This window comes from Scaptodrosophila lebanonensis, unplaced genomic scaffold, assembly GCF_003285725.1.
Source record: "Scaptodrosophila lebanonensis strain 11010-0011.00,11010-0021.00 unplaced genomic scaffold, SlebRS2 tig00001418-arrow-arrow-pilon, whole genome shotgun sequence".
Lineage (NCBI taxonomy): Eukaryota > Metazoa > Arthropoda > Insecta > Diptera > Drosophilidae > Scaptodrosophila > Scaptodrosophila lebanonensis.
The window spans coordinates 1,550,194-1,571,214 of NW_022060744.1; the positions used below are offsets into that span (position 1 = coordinate 1,550,194).

General features: G+C 36.3%; 2 protein-coding genes across 6 annotated transcripts; one reads left to right on the forward strand and one right to left on the reverse strand.

Moving 5' to 3' along the window:
* The first annotated feature begins 262 nt into the window (after window positions 1-262).
* On the forward strand, window positions 263-7,843 carry LOC115633362 (luc7-like protein 3). Of its 3 annotated transcripts, XM_030530805.1 has the most exons (7): window positions 263-535; window positions 823-1,736; window positions 1,798-1,868; window positions 1,936-2,479; window positions 4,186-4,288; window positions 4,366-4,539; window positions 6,730-7,843. In XM_030530805.1, the coding sequence occupies exons 1-4, from the start codon at window positions 434-436 to the stop codon at window positions 2,058-2,060; spliced, it is 1,212 nt and encodes a 403-aa protein (XP_030386665.1). In that variant the 5' UTR covers window positions 263-433; the 3' UTR covers window positions 2,061-2,479; window positions 4,186-4,288; window positions 4,366-4,539; window positions 6,730-7,843. The 3 variants fall into 3 exon arrangements, with proteins under 3 accessions (XP_030386665.1, XP_030386664.1, XP_030386663.1); XM_030530804.1 differs by having other exon boundaries at window positions 4,186-4,539; XM_030530803.1 differs by lacking the exons at window positions 4,186-4,288; window positions 4,366-4,539 and having other exon boundaries at window positions 6,730-7,109.
* Window positions 7,844-8,661: 818 nt separating this feature from the next.
* LOC115633363 (high affinity copper uptake protein 1) lies at window positions 8,662-20,834 on the reverse strand. 3 transcript variants are annotated; one of them, XM_030530806.1, is made up of 8 exons: window positions 20,754-20,834; window positions 19,857-19,983; window positions 14,106-14,204; window positions 12,334-12,408; window positions 12,091-12,260; window positions 11,777-12,024; window positions 11,316-11,345; window positions 8,662-9,631 (listed from the first exon to the last, which is right to left on the reverse strand). In XM_030530806.1, exons 4-8 carry the CDS (start codon window positions 12,365-12,367, stop codon window positions 9,430-9,432), a joined length of 684 nt encoding a protein of 227 aa, XP_030386666.1. In that variant the 5' UTR covers window positions 12,368-12,408; window positions 14,106-14,204; window positions 19,857-19,983; window positions 20,754-20,834; the 3' UTR covers window positions 8,662-9,429. The 3 variants fall into 3 exon arrangements, with proteins under 3 accessions (XP_030386666.1, XP_030386668.1, XP_030386667.1); XM_030530808.1 differs by lacking the exon at window positions 11,316-11,345; XM_030530807.1 differs by lacking the exon at window positions 19,857-19,983 and having other exon boundaries at window positions 20,754-20,772.
* Window positions 20,835-21,021: the final 187 nt, after the last annotated feature.

Here is a 21,021-nt window from a genome sequence, read left to right on the forward strand (position 1 = left end):
CATGAAACTTACTCACTGAAACACTTTAATGCAATTAAATATTAATACTAAAGGCACATGCGAAATTGTACTTTACCAATTTTCTGAATTCCTATTAACGTTCAGTTCTACGAATGAACTATCGATGCTGGCCGTAATTCCATCGATAGTTACAAGAAATTTGAAACTATCGATAGTATCAATAGTGTCATCGATATTTCTCATGCTTTAATCAGCTCTATCGATGTGTGCAAGTGCCATAACATCGCTAACGCGTGTGGCTGCAGAGGAACGTGAATCAATAAATGTGGAGTTACTTAAGATTTGGAAGCTAATCAATCGCGCAAACTGGACATTTAGAACTTTAATCACCCTCTGATTGTGATTGTTTACGTCTAGATATAATCTTGGTAGTAAGTCCCGCGACGGCCTCGTCAAATTTCGTGTACAGAAAATGGTGGACGCTGCACGCCAAATGCTCGATGAGCTAATGGGGCGCAATCGAAATTTGCATCCTTCGGAAGCGGGCCTTAAAGTTAACTGGGAAGACCCAGAGGTGAGTGTATTCTGTAGGTCTTTTTCATTATTTGATATATTAGTTTGCTCGCATCCTTTACCGTAATCTCCCTTTGCTGCTGCGCACATAAAGAAAAAATGTAAGGTGCTCTTAATCTTTTCTTTTTTTGCCGGCAAACACGCGAATACGTATGCATGCGTTCGCATATACATATATGCATGCACATTCATGTTTGTATGAATATGTGTGCATGTTATGTGCTGACCTTGGTAGCCGTTTTCCTTTTTTTTTTGCAATAGCGTTAAACACAATTCGTTTCATTTCAGTTTTGTCAATTTTACAACGTAAAATTCTGCCCACACGATCTCTTTATAAACACTCGAGCTGACTTGGGGCCGTGTCCGCGAATCCATGACGACGAGGCTAAGCACTTATATGAGGACGCACGGCCCTCGACGCGCAAGCGTCAGAACGAAGATGATTTCCTACGCTTTTGCAACGTAATGCTGCATGATGTGGATCGCAAAATACAGAAAGGCAAGCAACGCCTTCAGCTCATGCAAAAGGATCACCCGTCATCCCATCCGGTGGCATCGAAATATCAGGAGCAGCTAACTAATTTGAATGCCCGCATCAACAAATTGCTTGTAGAGGCGGAGGAGGCGGGGATTCGCGGTGACGTGGATCAGGCGCAAGGATTAATGACCTTGTGCGAGGAGCTGAAAGAGGAGAAAGAATCTCTGCAGCAACAATACGAGGCAAATCTCAAAAGCAACAAGCGTGCTGCCTCGCCATCACAGCAAGTCATAAATCCCAATGATAGTCCTGCAATGCCTGCAATTGTACACGGCAATGAGGCATCCACCAGCCCCGGCGCAAACTCAAACGATGTACCCGGCAACGATAGCACAGAATCCAATGAGGCTGCTGATGCAACAACAACAACGGCAACAGCGTCGCTAGAAGATAAATCAGATACAAAATCCCCAGCCAATTGGTCACACGACACCTTGCCCGAGAAACAGATGAAGGTATGTGAGATCTGTGGCGCATTTCTGATCGTCGGCGATGCTCAGCAGCGCATCGAGGATCATTTAATGGGCAAGCAACATTTGGGATATTCCAAGTTGCGTCATGCCGTGGCCGAAATAAACGATAAGCGGCAGAAGGAGCGAGAAGAAGACGAACGGCGTCGTCGCGAAGAGCGCCAACATCGTGGCAACACATACGAGAATAGACGGTAAGCTGACAATCGAAAGTATAACGAACACAACTAAAACCAATGCTCATACACTTTGCAGCGATCAGCGTGATTACAGAGAGCGCAGTCGAGACTACACATCCAGTCGGCAGTCGTCAGAGCGAAGACATCGTAAGTAGGCAGCAGCGCAATGCAAAAACCATGGACGTATTAATTACAATTATCATTTCTATGCCAGATCATCACAAGTCACATCATGGCCATTCATATTCGCGCAGCAGCAGCAGCAACAACAATCGCAGTCGCCACCATTACCGACATGATAGTCGCGAGCGGCAAAGCCGCAGTCGCAGCCGCTACTAAATGCGCCCAAACGGCCATCACACTGTACAGATAATAAAACCAAAAAACATAAAAAACAACAGAAACAAAAATTTGAAAAAGCAAGCAAACAATAAGAACAATTACAACAAACTATGTAAACCTTGGGAATGCAAAACAGAAATACAAAAAACTGCGTACATTTTAAGGACGTAAATATTAAATCAATCAGCAAGCATCATCCTCACATCCACAACTTCGAATGCCAACACATCTGTCGATCACATCGTCAATCAAGGCGGCTTTCAACACCCAAAAAAAGCAATGAAATAAGAGAAAAGGCACCCAAGCTGCCTGTAAAGGATTGAGGTACTCCAAATAATTAACACATTTCAATAATATAACAGACAGTCTAAAAAGTACACATGTATATTCACGGTGAACTTTCCATATGCCAATAGGTGAGTCAAACCTTCTTTTTTTTGATTTATAAAAAAAAAAAAAACAAAATAAAAAACAAAAACCAACAAATATAACCCATAAATATGCCCAATGTGTATTGCACAGCTAGGCGGCACATCTCTCATACTGCTTCCTCTTAAGTCTGAACCATAACTTAGTGCTCCATCCAGTTATGTAGAAAATTATTTATGAACCTAAATCTCTCTTTTTTTGAAACATTGCTCAGTGTTCCTTGGACTGGAACTTTAGTCAAGCCCAAGTCCCCATTTTATACCGTTTTTATGGCGCTACAAAATGTTACCCATGAAATAATGTTATTTATCAATTTTCCAAATGGTTGAAAGTTAAATAGGCAGAAACAAATGTGGTTTTAAATTAAAATGAAAGTATTGGACAAATTTAATTGCATTTTAGAATCGGGCTTTTATATACACGTATATATTTTGATACTATAGAGTTCTTGGCATTTCAAGTTATAAAACGATTTTCTTGTCCTATGCGTAGCATTGCACCTCAGATAGAGTCGTCATGAAAGGCTGATTAACAGATTTAGCTTAAAATTAAATAATCAAACATGAAAATGAAATGTTTATGCAACTAATTAATAAATAATTAGGCAGAATAGTTTGTTGCGTCATCATAACTTAGCTGATTTTATATATTTAATGCAAACATTTGTTATAAGCAACGGAATTGCTTAATGATTAATCAGCTAATTTGTAGTTAAATATTTACAATAGTTTGTTACAATGAGAGACTAAAACGTAGATATAAAAATTAAAAGCAGTATTCGATCATATTTCATATATTTCTCAATGTATTTAAATAAATCGAATATTTATATTAGTAAAGTATTATTTATTGTACAAGGACATATGATGGTGTCAAAATTTAATTTGATTTAACATTTAATCTTAAGAGAATAATAATTTAAAATACTTGGCACCAAAAGGAAACGCACTCGATTAAAGGGTGTTCATATTTAAGCAGCATTTTGCGGTAATTTTTATAGCAAAGACAAATTTCGAATGCTCTACATAGGCCACTAACACTATTCAAAAGCTGCACTCTTTAAGGAATTAGGAACTGCTTTCATCTTTAAGTCGCATTAATGATATTCAATATTTCGTCCCTAATATGTAACCAAGCTTCAAAGCCTTTAAAGCTCTTTTAAAAACTGACCATTTACTTTATAGCATTAAACACTATTAAAAAGCTATATTTAAGTCTCGTTATAAACTAAATCCAACTAGTTGTAACTAAGAATAATTTAAAATACTCTTCAGTCTTTACTTATGCAACTTTATAATTATATATTGTAAATTTTTCATCTTTAAGCAGTTAATCAGCCTTTCGTAAAGAGACTTACAATTCCCCTTGTCTTACGCTTAATTTGTGATAACAATAATGCCACATAACCAAACTTTAAACCCAAGACAATGGTAGCTACAGTTATAGGAATCGATAGTACTATGTATATACGTATATACAGTATTATATCAGCTGTTTGTGTACGTTTTTTTTTATATATAGGGAAACATTCACATAGCAGGTGGTGCGACGGCTGCGAAAGCGACAGGTTAGTTTGATGCTGCGGCAATCGCTTCACAGTTACCATAGTAGAAAGTATCGGTATTATTATTTTGTTCTCTCACTCTCTCTCTTTCTCTATATCTCTCTCTTGCTGCTTATGCATATTTTCTAGTGAGTCAGCCAAACAAACAAACAAACGATTAAATGATTTAAATGAAAGAGAGGGAGTACTTTGAAAAACGTGTCGTGGGTTGCTTCGGGATCAATCATTCCAGGTATTTACCATGCAGTTTTAATTAGTCTAAAACGAAACATTATAACCTGACACACACGCACACACACAAAATCACAGACACATACAATATTGATATGCATGGGAATGCTGCCGATGCTCTCTCTTGGGCTACAATCATGAAAGTCGCTCCTTCGACAGAGGCTTTCTAATTGTTATCTCCCCACCACCACTCCTCACGCTTAACTTCACTTTCCAAGAGCGAAAAGTGTTGTATTGCCAATGCGCCCAGAGGTACGTAATCCTCTCTCTTGAATTTAAGAAAAATATTCTTTAAAACAGACACCACTCAGACACCCACACACACATACATCCCACACCCCATAAACTGGTTTCTCAGATATCAAAAACCCAGGTACATTTTGCTAACAATTAAACCATATTCTTTCCAAGAAAAATAGAAAACGTTACATATGCATATCATTTTTCTTTCTTCCGATATGTCAAATCATATTGTTCGTATAAATCAAGTTTCCTTTAAGGGGCTTTTCAACAGAGCTGCGAAATTGTCGATGCATTAATGATATATTTTAAAATTAATTATTAAGTTCGTTGAAATTGATTGATTTTTATTAATTCGTTGGTCTAGAATTGATCAATTATTTTATTTACTGTCAGCACTATCGATCGTCGTCTAAATTCAACTATAGCCATTGATAAATCGACCATCGATAATTTTGCAGCTCTTTATATCCATTGATAATTGCTATAAGAGCTATCGATAGTTTCCAAAATCGAATGATAAAAACATTGACATGATCGATAGTCTTAAAAATTCAATGATGCTTCCACTTAAATTCAAAGATAGTTACTTGAAATTACACAAATTCTTCTTACCATTTGTTTTTTTAGTTGGAAGTTTATATCAATATGTTTTTTCTGTGGAAAGATTATGGGAAAGCTTCGGCATGCCGAATACGTTTTTGTTCTTGTTTATTGTTGTTGTACTCTCGTGTATATAATAAAATTAATGAATGTGCTGATTAAGCAGCTTCGACATCTGTTTATATACATACTAAACATAGTCGAGTCGAAACATCTGATACACACATTGTTTGTGAGAACATACATACAGTTGAGGGCCAGCAAGCCCTTAAGACACGTTAGACGATCTCAAACTACAACCACACATATAGAACAAGCATAACGCATAATGGCAGCCACGTAATCGAGCAATTGAGCCAGTCAAGAGGTAATTGAAAAACTAAAAAACCAAAACCAAACAAGAAATTTATTTATTTTAACAACGTCCATGTTGAATCGAAAAAAAAAACACTATCCAATAACTAGAAAAAAACGAAGAGAGTGAGAGACTACACAACCACAACAATCTAGCCCTTAGTGATATATATACTACCAACAATCTGTGCATATATGTATATATACAAATATATATCCCACAACAGGTAAATTTATATAAAAACTTAACCAATCGCTCTGGATGCTGTAGAGTTGAGAGCATTATAATAGAATAGTTTAATCATATATCGGCACAATTAACTGTGATTTTAAATACCAAGAAGTTCCGTTCGGGGAATCTAAATATTTTAATTTCTTAAGATTTCATAATCATCACTATTTTTCGTTCGTCTTCGCAATATACAATGATATTACGAGAATGGTTCAATAAGTCTTTACAAAATCAAGAAGATTAGTTAGAAAGCTTTATATATATTCATAGTGAGTTGCCGATAACACAATCGATAGAAATAATTCACTTTAAAAAAATTCAGATACAAAATAAGTTTCGTGCTGTGAATGGAAACTTGTATCTGAAAGACAAGATAGTGAGTGATATTAGAGCCGATTCTTTTAAATCATGCTTCGAATTGGATAAACGTGTTGAAAATGTTGACGGAACGCACAGAACGCTTATCTTACATAGAGCTTAAATGATAAGTGGGTAGCATTAGGCACAAGTTTTAGATCAAATGAACAACCAAAACAAAGAAAAGAAGTGCTCTTCCACCCGAATAAGCATTCGCCTCGAACGAGAAGGCTATCTCCGTAATAGCAACTGAAGAATCAATTTCGTGTTTCTATACTTTTCTGTAAAGACTTATCGAACCATTATATATACATACATATTAAGATTAGTAAACTAGTTTAAGGGCAGACAACAGATACCCAACAACAGAAAAATGTAGGTTCTAAACAGGGAATGAATTGTGGGTTCAGGCTCTATTAAATTCCATAAACATACATATTTCAATTTGTTAGTCAAAACATTCGCTAATGAACCCATGTAGATTGCGTATGACTTCGTTGACAATCCAATCCGAGGTTATATTTTCCGTTCATTTGTTGTTGAGTATGGGATGGGAAGGGGGTCTTTAATGATTACATATGTACGTATTATTGTGAACTGAGGAGAGTCCTTTTTAAAGCGCTGATTCCATTCATTCTTTTTCTCAAACTTTACAGCAAGGCTGCGACGCGGACCAAAGTTTTAAACATACACACACATAAAGTAATGATGTGTATGTGAAGCGACCTCGATTGAACAGAAGAACCAGGTAACTTCTATGCACAGTAATTTCTCTTCATGACAGACAAAGATGGCGCGCCCGTTGATGTCTACACTGTGGTTCAGGATTAAAAAACCGAACCACAACTCCTCCAATACATACATACAACGATTTGTATGTGAAAACGTACTTAGCACGAAATACGAGGTGAATTACTATCGATATTATTCACATATGTCTCCTTCGTTTTCTCTATCCATCACCCACTCTCTCTCTGAATATATCCATCTTAATACCTTCTTCGTTCAAAGTTTGAATAAAATCATTATTGTCACATTTTGTTTCGACTGCCTTTTCTTGAATGTATCCTTCACAAACACCACACGCAAGCAATTTGTATTCCTCAAAACCACCGAAATACCCCGACATATATTTTAGAAGCGTGCACCCAAAATTGGCAATGGGGAGACACATGCGTTATAATGTGTTCTTCTAAAATCATGCTCTTACCTTTTCGGGGACCAGCTCAACATACAGGCCTGTTCCGTTTCCGCGTTCGTTCAAAATTAGCGGATATGATTTCAAAAGCAATTTAGCAATTCGGATTAAAGAGCTCTAGTCTACGCACTCCACTTCTTAAGCCGAATAACTTCAACTTTGTACGAGATTTGAAAAATGTATCAATTACGATGCCGCGCGATTCGAATTCCGTATGCGGAAATGGTAGCCGGTCTGAGGTTCTTTTTTTTTTTTGAAGTTTATAAAAATTCCCCTACATGCAACTAGAGGTTTGTCTTTCGAAAGGTTTGTGAAGGATATCATCGTACTGTGGCCATGCCGTATGTTTCTCGATTCCCTATTGTTTGCATACATAATAATAATAATAATAATATTACAACTTGGTTTAGTGCAGTAATTTAAACAAAAAGAAGAAACCCAGCAAATAATGTAGTCATGTAAAATTGTTTTTAAATTATAAAAATATGAATTATAAGTATCTGCTGAGACTCGCAAAACATTTTTAATAAAAATAATACAAAAAAATATATAAAAAAATTGAATAAAAAGTATATTACAAGGCGTTTTTTTATGGGTGGAATTTGAACACTAGTATATAAATCTGGGAGATGTTCAGACCAAAAACGCGACTATTAACAGATCTGATGTGATGATAATGATACTGGACCTGGCAGGGTACCATCCACGCATTAAAATAAAGAAAAAAGTATGTTTCAAGTGAGATTGAAAGTCCGATAGTACAGATGTTTTTTTTTTAACAATTTGTATATATATATATATTTATTGTTTAGTGTATAGGTATACGTAATTTTTGTATAAATGTATCGTTGCTATTTACTGTATTTTAATATCTACAACATTATCTTTTTATATCATTTTGGTGAAATTTTAACAAAAATTATTTTAAAATCAATTTTCCACTCGCTTGTAAATGTTGAAAAACGGTAATAACATAAAGTCTGTGACATGTGACAGGCACTATTGAAAATATACTTAATATATCTGTGAATATATAGTACAAATTTGATTAACAAAAAACATGAGTGATTCAAAAATATTGTGGATAGTAAGAGGTAGGGGAGAGAAGTGGAAACAAATATAATAAACCAGTTCTAACACTAAATCTTCAGCATTGCTTTAACAATATATATATAGATGATAAATCGATATTGAGCAAATGACAACGAGCGTTTGTTCCCTAAATTTAGACAAAAAAAAAATAGTGTTAGTTATTTATCTAAAAACTTATATACAATCTTTTATATCGCTCTTTCAACAAATAGGTATTCAGGCCTGTTCGCGTTATCGAATTCGATACAATTTATCGTAATGGATTCAATTTATCGAATTCAATAGCAGTTTCTTTTTCTTTTGTACAAATTGGAAAACAAAATAAAAAATTTCCAGAAATTTGATTGCAATTTTAAGACTTGGGCAATGCGTGGGCAAGGCCTAATTCCGTTTTCGAATTCGATCCAATTATTTAAGCAAATTAATCGATTTCTCATTTTGTGCAAATTGGCCAAATACCGCTAGCGGGAACAGGTCTTATTATATATGTATTTTACAAATATGATGGGATATGGCTGGGTTCATAAATTCAAACATTTTCCTGAATCTGGGAGTATGGGTGTAGTTGTAAATTGTCTGTTGGCAGGGATGGTAGCGCCGGGAAAGCATTTGTTCTTTGCACGTTAAGCTTCGAAGTTTTTATGTGTTGGTTAAAAAAAGAAGAGAAATATAATGCCCTACTCTGTTTCACAATAATTGTTGCTTGCCCTTTCTTTTTTTTTCTTGAAAAATTCACAGTTGATCGTATTTGTATATTGTAAAAATATGCTAATATCTAAAATTAGGAGAGTTGTGTTCTTTTTTGTTTGTGATATATATAAATGTGTGTGTGTGTGTGTGTGTGTATAAAGTATATGCATGTATTGTGTTTGTGTGTGTGGGTGTGTTGATATTTCGACAATTCAGGCATTTAGCACAGAGAACATGGCCACCTTACTGGAAGTCGCTGGAAGTCCTCCTCATCCTCTCCTCCTTGTGGATCTCCTCTTCATTCGTTCGCCGGCGCCAGGGGCGCTGTCATGAGACAGCTCTGGCTAGAGACGGCCGCCTCATCGATGGCACTGTGCTAGTGACAGTGTTCGGTGACATCCACAATAACGGATTTCTTCCAGCAGAACAAAAAGTAACCGACGGCCGCACCCAGTATGACCATCAGGCAGAGCCACACATTATAGGTCATGAAGATCAGCATCAGCAGGAAGGAGAGCGTTACTTGGAGCAAGTGGAGCAGTGTCTGGCAGATGTGATTCACCGACAACATTGATGGTCTGCGATGGAAAGAGCGCCAAAAACATATTTCAATTTTAACTCTAATAAATATAACTATATAGTATATATATATAAAACACATACAGAATTAAAAACGCAGGCTGAAATTTAAATTTAATAACTAAAAACATCAATCAAATTAAGAAGAAAATAACAACGTAACAACAAATCTCGGCTGTAATGTGTGTTTTGCCAGCCATTTCATGCGCAGTTGGAGATTTTGATACCAAACAGTGTTCGTTATACACTTTTATTAGATTTATGTGAGATTCTAAGAGTTCTGAAAATGGAAGTACAATTAAAAACGTTGTTCTTGAAAACAGTGAAAAAGAAAACTGCCTTCAATTTAATTTTAATCGAAATTCAAATAATTAGTGCGTTATACGGTGATTTTAAAAGAAGTTTCTTTACAAATACACGCTTATTAGATTTATGTGAGATTCTAAGAGTTCCTAAAATGGCATTACCATTAAAAACGTTGTCCTTAGAAGCCAACTTCCTTCAATTTAATTTTAATCGAAATTCAAATAATTATATGGTTTGAAATATGGTTATTTCGGTTTAGTTTACACTTTTAGCTCAGCTGCATGCCTAAGTTGGTTCTTTAACTTTGTCTTAAGCTATGTTCGGCAAATTTCTTTGGGATTTACTACAAAAAGAGCTAACAAAAAAAAAAACTGAATTTAAATGTAAAATGAAAAGGAAATAATTAAACCTATTGAAAAAATATTTAAAAAATTAATCACTTAGTTTTACTTTCCTTAAATTCTATAGTTGGTATTATTGTTAAATTGTTTTTACTTTACTTTCATAATTGGATTTGACTGTCGTTAGTTACACTTCTTACTATATAGTCTATAGACTTTCTATTTAGTTACATTCCATACTATAAAGTCTAGAGTTTATTTTACTATTGAGTCTTTCTTGAAGTACCTCTATACATAGACATGTGTGTGTTATATATGTAGCTATATACATAAGGATTCTTACAAGATTAGTACTACAGTTTCAACTCTCCCTAGGCAAAAGAATTGTTTCCGAGCTCAAAACTCGGAACACAGCTTACATACGTTCTAAAACCGAATATCTGAAAATTTTCGGAAATTTAAAACATTTAACCAATTAGATTCTGTATTCAGAAACGAAAACATATCTTCAATTTTGAGGACGTTATTCAGAGTAAAGAGGATACTACGTTGATACAATCTGTGATATCTTACAAGTGTTGTTTTCCCAACTAATAGCCATGATTTAAATTTTTGCAGATTCAGTGATTTGCATAAACGAAATCGGAGCCGTTAGTTGGATTTTTCTTAATAAACTGTACAGTTGTTATTAAATAATTTTAGATTGCGGAATAAATCACTACAGGTTCTATTTGATTAGTCAACGAATATTTTAGGCATCAGTGATAACGGAAGTCGCCAGCGATATGGCATCTAATTAACCAAAAAATAGAAACCAGCCAACACAATATCCAATTCCACACTCAATTAGAGGCCATCCGACCAAATGGGATTGCACGAATTCAAATGGAGCGTCTCGGACAGTGCAGGTGTGTGTGTGGATAACAGATTACATTTAACTTAACTTAAAAGTGTGATTGTGTAATTGGAGAGAGAGAGAGAGAGCTTATAATAGGTACGAATAGGAGGATTACAGGATTACAGACTAAGTACTTACGGTTGTTTGTGCACAACCTCGCCAACGTATCTAAGGGAGCGGTTGAAGTGTGTGGCACAAAAAATGAATATATAGATACAGATACAGTCAATCGTTATAGATATTAGTGATCATTGTCGATCGGTTGTTCAGCATAATAATCATAATCGCAAATATTTAAAAATGGTGATTTGTATTTTTTACATGTGGTTTGATTGGTGGTTTCATGGATGGTTTGGTTGATGGATTTTATTTTACATGGACGCCGCATTTATTGTACAGATGATGGCGGAGAGCGAAAGCGGTTGTTGGTGAATAATACACAACAAGATACAAGAACGGCAACGAAAACGAGAAAGAAGAAGAAAGCATTATGATTAATATTTACAAAACAAGAGGGAGAGAGAGATAGAGCGAGTGTAGGAACCAAAAACGAATTACAACACAATGGTGGCAGCATGCATGGACCCCTAAATACTCACTGTACTGGAGAGGCGGCCGCAGCCGCGGGTTGGGGTATCCGTGGTGCCTCCGGATTGCGTTGTGGTCCCGTAACGGGTCTGTACTCCAGCAGGTTATACGTCTTCCAGAACAGATACTCGCGATAGTATTTGAGGCCCTCGTAGAGCAGCGCCAACAAAAAGATGGCAATCATGGAGCCTATCAGGCCGCCCACAGTCTCGATGTGCCACCAGGAGAACAGAATCGTCTCATTGTAGCCAAAATGGAACTGCAATGATCGAAGAGAAGTCAGAATAGAACCCTATAGAGCGATCAGTTCCTCCTCTATTCTTACAGCCATCGACATCATGTGCTCCATGCCAGTGCCTGTGCCGCCGCCCATGTGGTGGTGTCCTGCATGCATTCCCATATCACCATGGGAAGCGGGTGCCGCTAACGGACTGACCGTTGTGGGTAACGTCGTACCCACGGCACTGTGATCGTGATCGTGATGCATGGAATGGTCTGAAAGTACGCAACATATTTAGAAAGTTCGCTTTTCCGAAGCACCCGTAGGGTGATCTGCTGAATTACTCACCGACATTAGGTACAGTATGGTGTGCGTGGTCCATTTTTGAGTTCCCGGCGATGTCGTTCAGTTATTGTGGTTGGCCTGTTTCGGTGAAATTCAAATGAAATTGTAATTAAAAATAAAAGCAACAGTCGATCAATTGCACGAGAAAGCAAACCTCCAAAATAGCCAAACAATGAAAGGCACCTTTCACCTGCCACTAACAATTGGGTCAGAGCGCTGATTTATCCACAGAGGTGGTATCTAGCTCTATCGACATGAACGCTGTTTGTGCTACAATACCACAATGTGGAGCCCTGCCCCTGTTACTATCCAACCAGTTGCGTATGCGCCCACTTTCGCGCCAAACCAAGCCAAGCGATTTCAGCTTCAGCTTGAAGGTCACGTTGCTGGGCCAAGACCAGAAGGCACAATACAGAATTCAAATGAAATTGCTGGCATACTTGTGCGTGACTTTACGGAAAGGTGGTGTGGTGTTGGGTTGGGTGGGCGCGTGTAAGGAACAAAGGAATTCGCAGAATGTTCGCACTATGTGCTTCGAACATTGTCGGTTTTGAATGGGGAATTTAATTGATTATGATATTACGTTAAGTTGAGAGACAGAAGGCAAAGCAATTGTAGAAACTGTGCCAGAAATGAACATTTTAAACTGTGTAGTGGATTTAAGCCTCGGAATTAAAGTACATACGAATATTTATAAGCTGACAGACTGCCAGAGAGAGAAGAAAGGTTGGCTAAGAAAGCAAAAAAAAAAAGGGTTTCAGGACTCAAGAGTTCCCAAAAGCCACATCAACATTGAAGACATATTTCCGATGAGGAATTGTGTATTCAATTCATTAAGTTTCGACATAGCTATATAAATACTTTAGAAATAGACAAAAACGAAAAACACGATTCTAATGCCACACATTTCGCATTTTCACATAGGGAACTCCATTGATTTAAGTGTTGCATGTACATATGACTAAGCCGTGAAAATATATAGTACAACGAGAGAGTAGGCTGGCAAAGAAGACAGGTGCAGCTCTTATTAAGGGGACATACAAAGGGTTATGAGAATGAAAAGAATGTGAAAGATAAGGTTGACAAAAAAGGCAGGAACGGTGTCCATTACAGGAGGCCCAAAGGCGGACATTTAAATTCAATTGGGAATTCAATTCATTATGTTTTCTCTCTTAGCTTATAACGGCACCAGAAGAATAACAAACTTCTTATCTATAGGAACTTTAGCTTCAATGAGAAGCAGTCAGAGTCAGTCAAAGTCTAACAGTGAGCTGAGAGAGGAGACAAGAATCTTTTCTTGTCTTTGGCGGGAATTGGTAATTCAATTCATTATGATGTCTCTTTTAGCTTTTAGGGGCTCTAAAAAGGATAGGAACTTTATTTTCGATGAGAAGGAGGGAGCATTTTTTAAATTCGAACACTGAGCTGAGAGGGGAGACAAGAAAAGAAGGCAGTTCGTATCCTAATTCTTTTCAAAGGGCAATTGTCCTTCACTGTCTTCAACTGATTATGAGTTGCGTTTCAAAAGTAGAAAGATGACAGGAGCTGGGTTTTGTATTCTACATACATCTTATCTCCAACTTGTTGTGTTCTCTGGCAATAGAATGTCTTCAATGAAGCTAGTAATGTAGAGTTATGGAGGCCGGAAACCGTCACTATCATTTTGTCTTTTTATTTCCAAGTTGTTTTGAATGGAACGACAAACTCGGAAGAGTTCCCACGACACACTGACTTAAGTACGTCTTGGGAATTAATGTTAATGGCGCGCAACTTACCGCAAATCGTTGGTGGTGCCTAGTGGTTGGCTGCTTACTGGTAACCGTTGGGGACTGACTGGTGACTCGTGACTTGCCACAGACAGCGCCTTCAAGTGTCTGCAACGAGAGAAATGAAATCCAAAATACATATAGTGCCAAACATTTGTCAGGTCGTTGTAAATGCCGTTACAGAGCACGGACAGAGGAAGAGAGCGAAATAGAGAGACAGAGAGAGATATGAGCTCGCCTCGAACGCTATGCAGACTTTTGTTTTTCTTTGTTGCTATTGTTGTGGATGCCGACTGTGTGGTGCGGTTCACCGCATTTTTTATTATTTTTTTTTCATATTCTGTTGATATCAAGAAACAGCCAAAGCCAAGCAAATAATGATAAGGTACTGTAAGAGGCCGGGTGTGAGGTGCTGCGATATATTTACAAGCAATCAACGGGCTCTGGCACGTAGGAAGAAATGTTAGACCGCACACAAAACACACGCATGTACATATTTCGTGGCCTATCACACAAACATACATATATGCATATATGGGAGCTATTAATTAAATAAAATTTAGGCGCTTTGAGATTTTTGCAAACAAATACGATTCAGATTCGGAGGTCCAAAATGAAGATCGCAGAAGACCTTAAATCAGCATGTTTCAATGTCTGAACGTCTTAAATGCCGGGAGTTTTGGAGATACATAGTAGATCTACAATATATGATATGAACATTTCTCAAACGGGTTGCCATATGAAGCTTGTAAACTAGTCCCTCTTGAGAGCGAATAGCCTTTTGAGCAATAGTAGATCCCATTTGTTTCAAACTTTGTATGTACATAAATATGTATATGCGTACAAGTACATGTTTGCAAGCATGCAATGTTTGAATGTCTGAACATCTTTATCAGAAAGTCTGTTGAAGAGAGAGTTACAATATATGATATAAGGACTTTATATTTATAGTTTGTTTCATAATCCATTTAAGTCTCTGTTTAACTAAATACAAAAATATATAATGTGGCAACCATATTATCATAATTGACTTAGATTCGGAGATTCCATGATAGGAGTCAACAAGTTCAAGGTTAAAGAAGATAAGCCAAGAGCTCTGTGTTTGATTATCTGAGCAACTCAATCTCTAAGACTTTTAAAGATGCAAATACAAAATGTCGCTTGTGCATTCCTCAAAGTGGTTTGTAAGTATGTGCAGCTTTTTTTTGAATATCATCCTTAAATCTATATTCCCTAAGAATGAGTAAATGAAAGCGTTTTGGGCGATGTTGGATATGATTTGTAAAAATAAAATCATATAATGTTAAAAATTTATCAGTTGGCGCAGAAGTTATGGATCGCAAAATCCCATAGATAACATTTTACTGAGCTATGGAGTGTTTGACTGTGTGAACCCCTAAATCTTGAAGACTATTGAAGCCATGCTTGTATCTCAGATGTTTTTATATGAAGCCTATTTCAGATTCAAAGAAAGTGTTTATTTACTTCATGTACCTATAAATAGGTCGGAATACACAACCTTTTCGGACAATGTAAAATATCAAACCACATGAACAAATGGCTGGCAACTTCAGGCAGTTGACCCATCGAGGGGGTAAAAGACTGCGCAAACAAAGTATTGAAACTTGTATAACATTTTTTTACGTACATACATATATACTATATGTATGTATGTATGTATGTATGTATGTGTATGTATAATTAGCCTTATTAAAAAGTGAAAAAGGCAAGCAACTTGTGCAAAACCAGTATGTTGAGCATTGCTGCTCCACCTAGGCAACAAACAGTCGTTTATACCAACACGGAACAGTGGTTCCGGCAGATAAAACCATTAGTTAAAATTTAAGTTCGTTCCAAACATTAGAATAGTAAGCCCAATGAAAAGCCAACATTTCTAAACATGTTTATTTATATCTTCAATCACGCTCTCAACATTCCACAAAGTTGCACATCAGCAGTAGTTTCTGTGACGACTAGAAAGAAAGAAATATTCATACTATTTATTCTATTTGGGCGTAAGAACTGAGTGGCAATAGCAAAAGAAGCAAAAATGTTGAAGCGCGAAAGAAATAAACCATTTCCTCTTAACTTCTCTGTATCTGTTCTATCTTTGGAAAAAAGCCCAAACATTTTTCGGACTTAGGAGATCTTTAATGCAAAGTTTGGTTATTCTAGCTCTTATACTTTCGGCGATCCTTGCATAAATAATCGTAAAACCGGACATGGCTATATCCACTCGTCTTGCCATACTCACCAAGAATGTCTTATCTATGTACTTGTACATTCGGGCGATGCTAGAATGTCTTTTATAATTTTGGTTGCAATAAGCCTTTGTTACAGATAACGTTGAACACTTGAGAGAGTGTTGAACTTTATAGAAAATTGCGAAAAGTTTACAAAATTATGCGTTCCAAATAAAAAGATCTGATTAAACTAGAAATGTCGATCAAATTATAAATCTGATTGTAATCCAACGATAACATTGCACATTTTTAAATAAACAAAATTTGTGGACAATGAAAAACAAATTTTTATCACTGTGCAACGGTCACTCACACTCGATCGCCAGTTCGTGCCATATCACCATTTGGCTCAGACCAGACCAATGAGGAACAGCTCGGCATCAACAATAAGTAGCAGCGAAGAGATAAATAGGAAACCAGTTCTAACCTCTCGTTGCGATAGTTTTTTTAATGCTTTGGCATGCATCCAAATATTTGTTAAATGCCAACTTTGGAAACTGAACAGCAATCAGATTTGCTGTCCACTGTCTTTATACAAAAAAGAAATAACACTTCAACCCTGGGTTAAGCCCCATTTTTGCATTTAATGATCATTTCATCAAGGCAACAAAGAAACCTCAGACATGTGTAATTTCCCAACTAGAATTACGATTGCGCCAAAGAGATAGGAAAGCACAAATCTGCGACACACAACATACATACTATATACCTATACGAGTATGTACTTATTTGTCTACCCTTCAATATGTAAAATGTGCGGTATTAGCTGCGGTCAGGCGATATGACTTCCATTCCAATTCTTGCACAATCAAAAGACACTTGCGGTCTGCATAAAGATATAAAGAAATATGCATATTTCTTGTCCATACACACTTTCCTAAAAATAGCACGCATGTTCAAGGTCTTGAGAGGAATGGCAACTATTTGCAATCCAAACTTAAGCATGAAAAAAAGAATCGTTAAAGCGTTAAAGTAGGGCCAGTTCGGTTCTTGAATACCCTGTACGCCTGCCCTACTTCCCGCAACAACTTTTGAACTAAAATAAACTTTGTTATACCAATCACTTCTATGGCAGCTATACGATACGAGTTTAGTCAACTGGCCTTAACAAAATTTCAACCTTCTTCAGCTTGTATATTTGTAATTGGTCGATACTTAGGTTGTTCGTGCAATTTTGGCAAAATCATGATACTTCCCATAGCCTTGGCAGAGCTAATAATTTTAAAACTACAAGTATCTTTGAGATAAGTTGGCTGGGAAATGGATCTCTGCTTGGGGATATTGTTTGTAGAGCTACAGCAAAAATGATATGTTCTTTTGAATAGTCGGATCATTAATGTGTTTATTTATAATTTCCTTTGTTATATTCAATTGATTTTCTTTTTTGAAGTATCTTTAGTTCATTGTATTTAAATGCTTTTAAATGTTTATGATTATAAAATTGCTAATCGTTGTTTGGCATTTAAATTTTATGGACCTAATTATTATTACTTTCTACCCTAGAAGTTTGTTTTTAATGGTTTCTTTACACCGACAAATAGGGCTTGTCGACACAAATAAACAACACTTTGGTATTTCCCGTTGTAATTGCTTTTATTTTAATTAAAACGCAATGCATGTTTGTTTCTTAAGATTTTTCCCCACCTGTCAACAGCACAACAAGCTCATTATATATTTCCATATAATTTTTAAAATGAAACTTACTCGCAGCATTAGATAAATATTTAGACTTGAATGGAGCGACCAAACTGGTTGTGGAACAACGAAAAAATGAAAGGGCGTGGAAAATGAACGGTTAGAGCCCTAGACACGCATATTGTTATTGTCAATATTAAAGCTTAGCAATAAATTATGCCTTAGCATAAATATACTAAGTTTAACCTATTCACAATACACATTCATTTTTATATTGTCGCAAACAACAACAAATTGAAAGTAAAATTGGGCAAAGTTGCAATAAACCAACAAAAAAAATGGTTTTGGCCCCCATAATAGTTCAATTATAGTGCTAACATATTTTGCAATAGGTTTTTGGGTTTCAACTTCATCTCTTTCAATTATTGGCATAGGATTTCACAACAACACGCAAATGAATATGGGACAACAGCAGCAGCAATCGAACCCAGCATTTGGGTTTTGCAATAAATTGGTGGTTCGACCGGTTTTCTTGCTTTTCAGCTCACACAACACTTTCGATTTCAAATACATAAATATGTAGTTGCATTAACAACTATTCACAAACATACATATCTACATGCACACAATTGTTTGCAGGTGTACATATGTAATTGTATATTGCAGAATGACATTTTGTGGCTATTTATTGAATTCTTTAGTTGCTTTTATTTTATGCAGATATTACAATCGATAACAGCATGCTAACGGAATTCCATATCGATGACGACTGAGTGCAAGGATGACTGCAAAAAGAAAGCACGAAACTCATAAAATGGAAGGCCTTCAGCAGAATTTAAATCAATTGAAACTGTTTTATTTACAAAGTGCAGCAATAATAAACAAATAAATACGAAGCAGCGTTTCAAACTTCAAGTTTGCAATGTATATAGGCACTCATACAAACATGTGTGCATACCCATCCATATGAATAAATATAACGGTATTTGAGGCTGGCTGAAAAGTGTGCAGGTGACACACACACAATGCAACGTAAATTATTCGTAAACGGAACAGACACCCCTCAGACAAATGCAGAGTTAACAAATGTTGGCAGTGGCAACGAACTCGCGATCATTTAGAAGTACATTTTATGTGGGTACGTACATACATACATATGTAGTTTAAATGTTAAATTGTTGCAAAATGCTTAGTCCGTTGGTTAGTAGAAATAACGGAATGCCTTTATTGAGAGTATGTCGCTCTCTTTCGATCACAGTCGCGATCTGCAGTTGCTGTTACATCATATGGCACTGCTCTCGCAGCAGACAATTGCAAATGCGACGCGTGCAGCAGTCTAATTTCGAAAATCGATCACAAAAGATATAAATAAAGTAAACACACACACGTAACATGCGTACGTGCGTGAATATACAACATTCATACATACATATGCATGCACATTTGTATATGTTGACATAATATGTACAAATGTATATATGTATGTATGCACGATTAATGTTGTATCTACAAAGTTAAACTGTTAAATGGGCGAATCAACTGATTAGCCACAAACGCCGCTAGTAATCAGCGTGCAGAAACGTTCTTCGATAGTTGATAAAGGTGTAGGTATGTATGTACATATGTATGTATGGCAGAGGTAACGGCAAAACTACACAAGTACATACACATGTGTGTTGGTCGGTATGGTACAAACTAGTTCCAATATTTAAAAGGAACTACTGAACTGTGCTTAGTTCCTTTAAGTGCTCTAATAAGTTATTTTGATATCTCCTGAACTTAATCCGCAATATAGTGAACTGAATTTACGTGTTAAATTAAATATTATAGTTGTGGTTGCGCACATACATACAATACAACACAATAAAAAAAATATACTTACTGAACTGATTTTGAGAGCTGGTGCGATCAGACGACGCGAACGTTATTGTATTTGAGAATGCAGGCGATGTACATACATATGTATTTATTCGCGAATTATACATATAAAACTTAAGCGGAATGTGTAGCTAAAACAAAATCAACAATAAATAAATAACCAACTACAACAACGACTGTGGAGCGCACAATTGTTGTGGAAAAAAAACTTTTATTCGTATCGTAGTTGGGGCCCGCGAGCTTATAATCACTGCTTTTATACATTGTATTGCAATGAGCTGTTGTTTTGTTTTTGTTTTGTTATTATTCCATTAAACCAGCTCGCACAAATGCACACACACACACACACACCCGAGACAAGAGCTTTTATCATTTAATTTTTTATGCTTGCCGGTTTTTGCATTCAGCTAAATAGGTAGTGGCAGTGGGAAGGGCGATTAAATGGCAGATAATAAATGCATTGGAATGCTACAAGTTGGATACCACATATGTACACACATATGTGAATAAAAGTGCTCCCATTAATATCGCAGGATATCAGTTATGTAAAAGAGTTCATCTATCTCGTAGTAAGCAATCCAGGCACATGCACAGCTATATAGTGAATGGCTCAGCAGACATTGTAAAATCAACAAATTAGAATATTATGCTTGCACACTTGTGAAAATATAATTTTCTAGTATGCATATCTATCTGGCAGCCAAACGCCCCCTCCACCACAACTGGTTATGGCAACACAGCACTTGAAGTTCGTTTATGTCTGTTAAATATTACTTCACTGGGGTCCTGCCTAGAAGGTTTAATTGTTACTCAATCACATAGACATGCTGATCCACACCAATTAGTAGCCTTCATATTGCGCTGTTGTTTATATATTTATCTTATAATTTCGGTTATTTACTTCTTCTTGCCGTGCTGATAAAACTAGAAAACGCACGAAGTCCGCCCGCAGACAACTTGATCGCACGAGTGAATGTTGTATCAATTTGCGAACATATGTTTTATATGCAAAACCGCGATTTACTATGGGCATAGGGGTGTAAGAGCAATCGATAAATCGCACAATTTTATTTATCGCTGCGGCATGGAGCTTCATATTTCTTTTAAGAATGCAAATATTTTGAATAACAATGAATTAAGTTCTTGACTAGTTAGTTAATAATAATAAT

What these genes read in the sequence shown, in the direction of transcription:
- LOC115633362 (XM_030530804.1), top strand. Translation starts at nt 434, where the DNA reads ATGGTGGACGCTGCACGCCAAATGCTCGATGAGCTAATGGGGCGCAAT. An exon ending in AACACATACGAGAATAGACG is followed by an intron (nt 1,737 to 1,797) that starts GTAAGCTGACAA and finishes TACACTTTGCAG; the next exon opens with CGATCAGCGTGATTACAGAG. An exon ending in GTCGTCAGAGCGAAGACATC is followed by an intron (nt 1,869 to 1,935) that starts GTAAGTAGGCAG and finishes TTTCTATGCCAG; the next exon opens with ATCATCACAAGTCACATCAT.
- LOC115633363 (XM_030530806.1), bottom strand. Translation starts at nt 12,367, where the DNA reads ATGGACCACGCACACCATACTGTACCTAATGTCG. An exon ending in CCATACTGTACCTAATGTCG is followed by an intron (nt 12,261 to 12,333) that starts GTGAGTAATTCA and finishes GCGTACTTTCAG; the next exon opens with ACCATTCCATGCATCACGAT. An exon ending in GAGGTTGTGCACAAACAACC is followed by an intron (nt 9,632 to 11,315) that starts GTAAGTACTTAG and finishes TTTCCATCGCAG; the next exon opens with ACCATCAATGTTGTCGGTGA.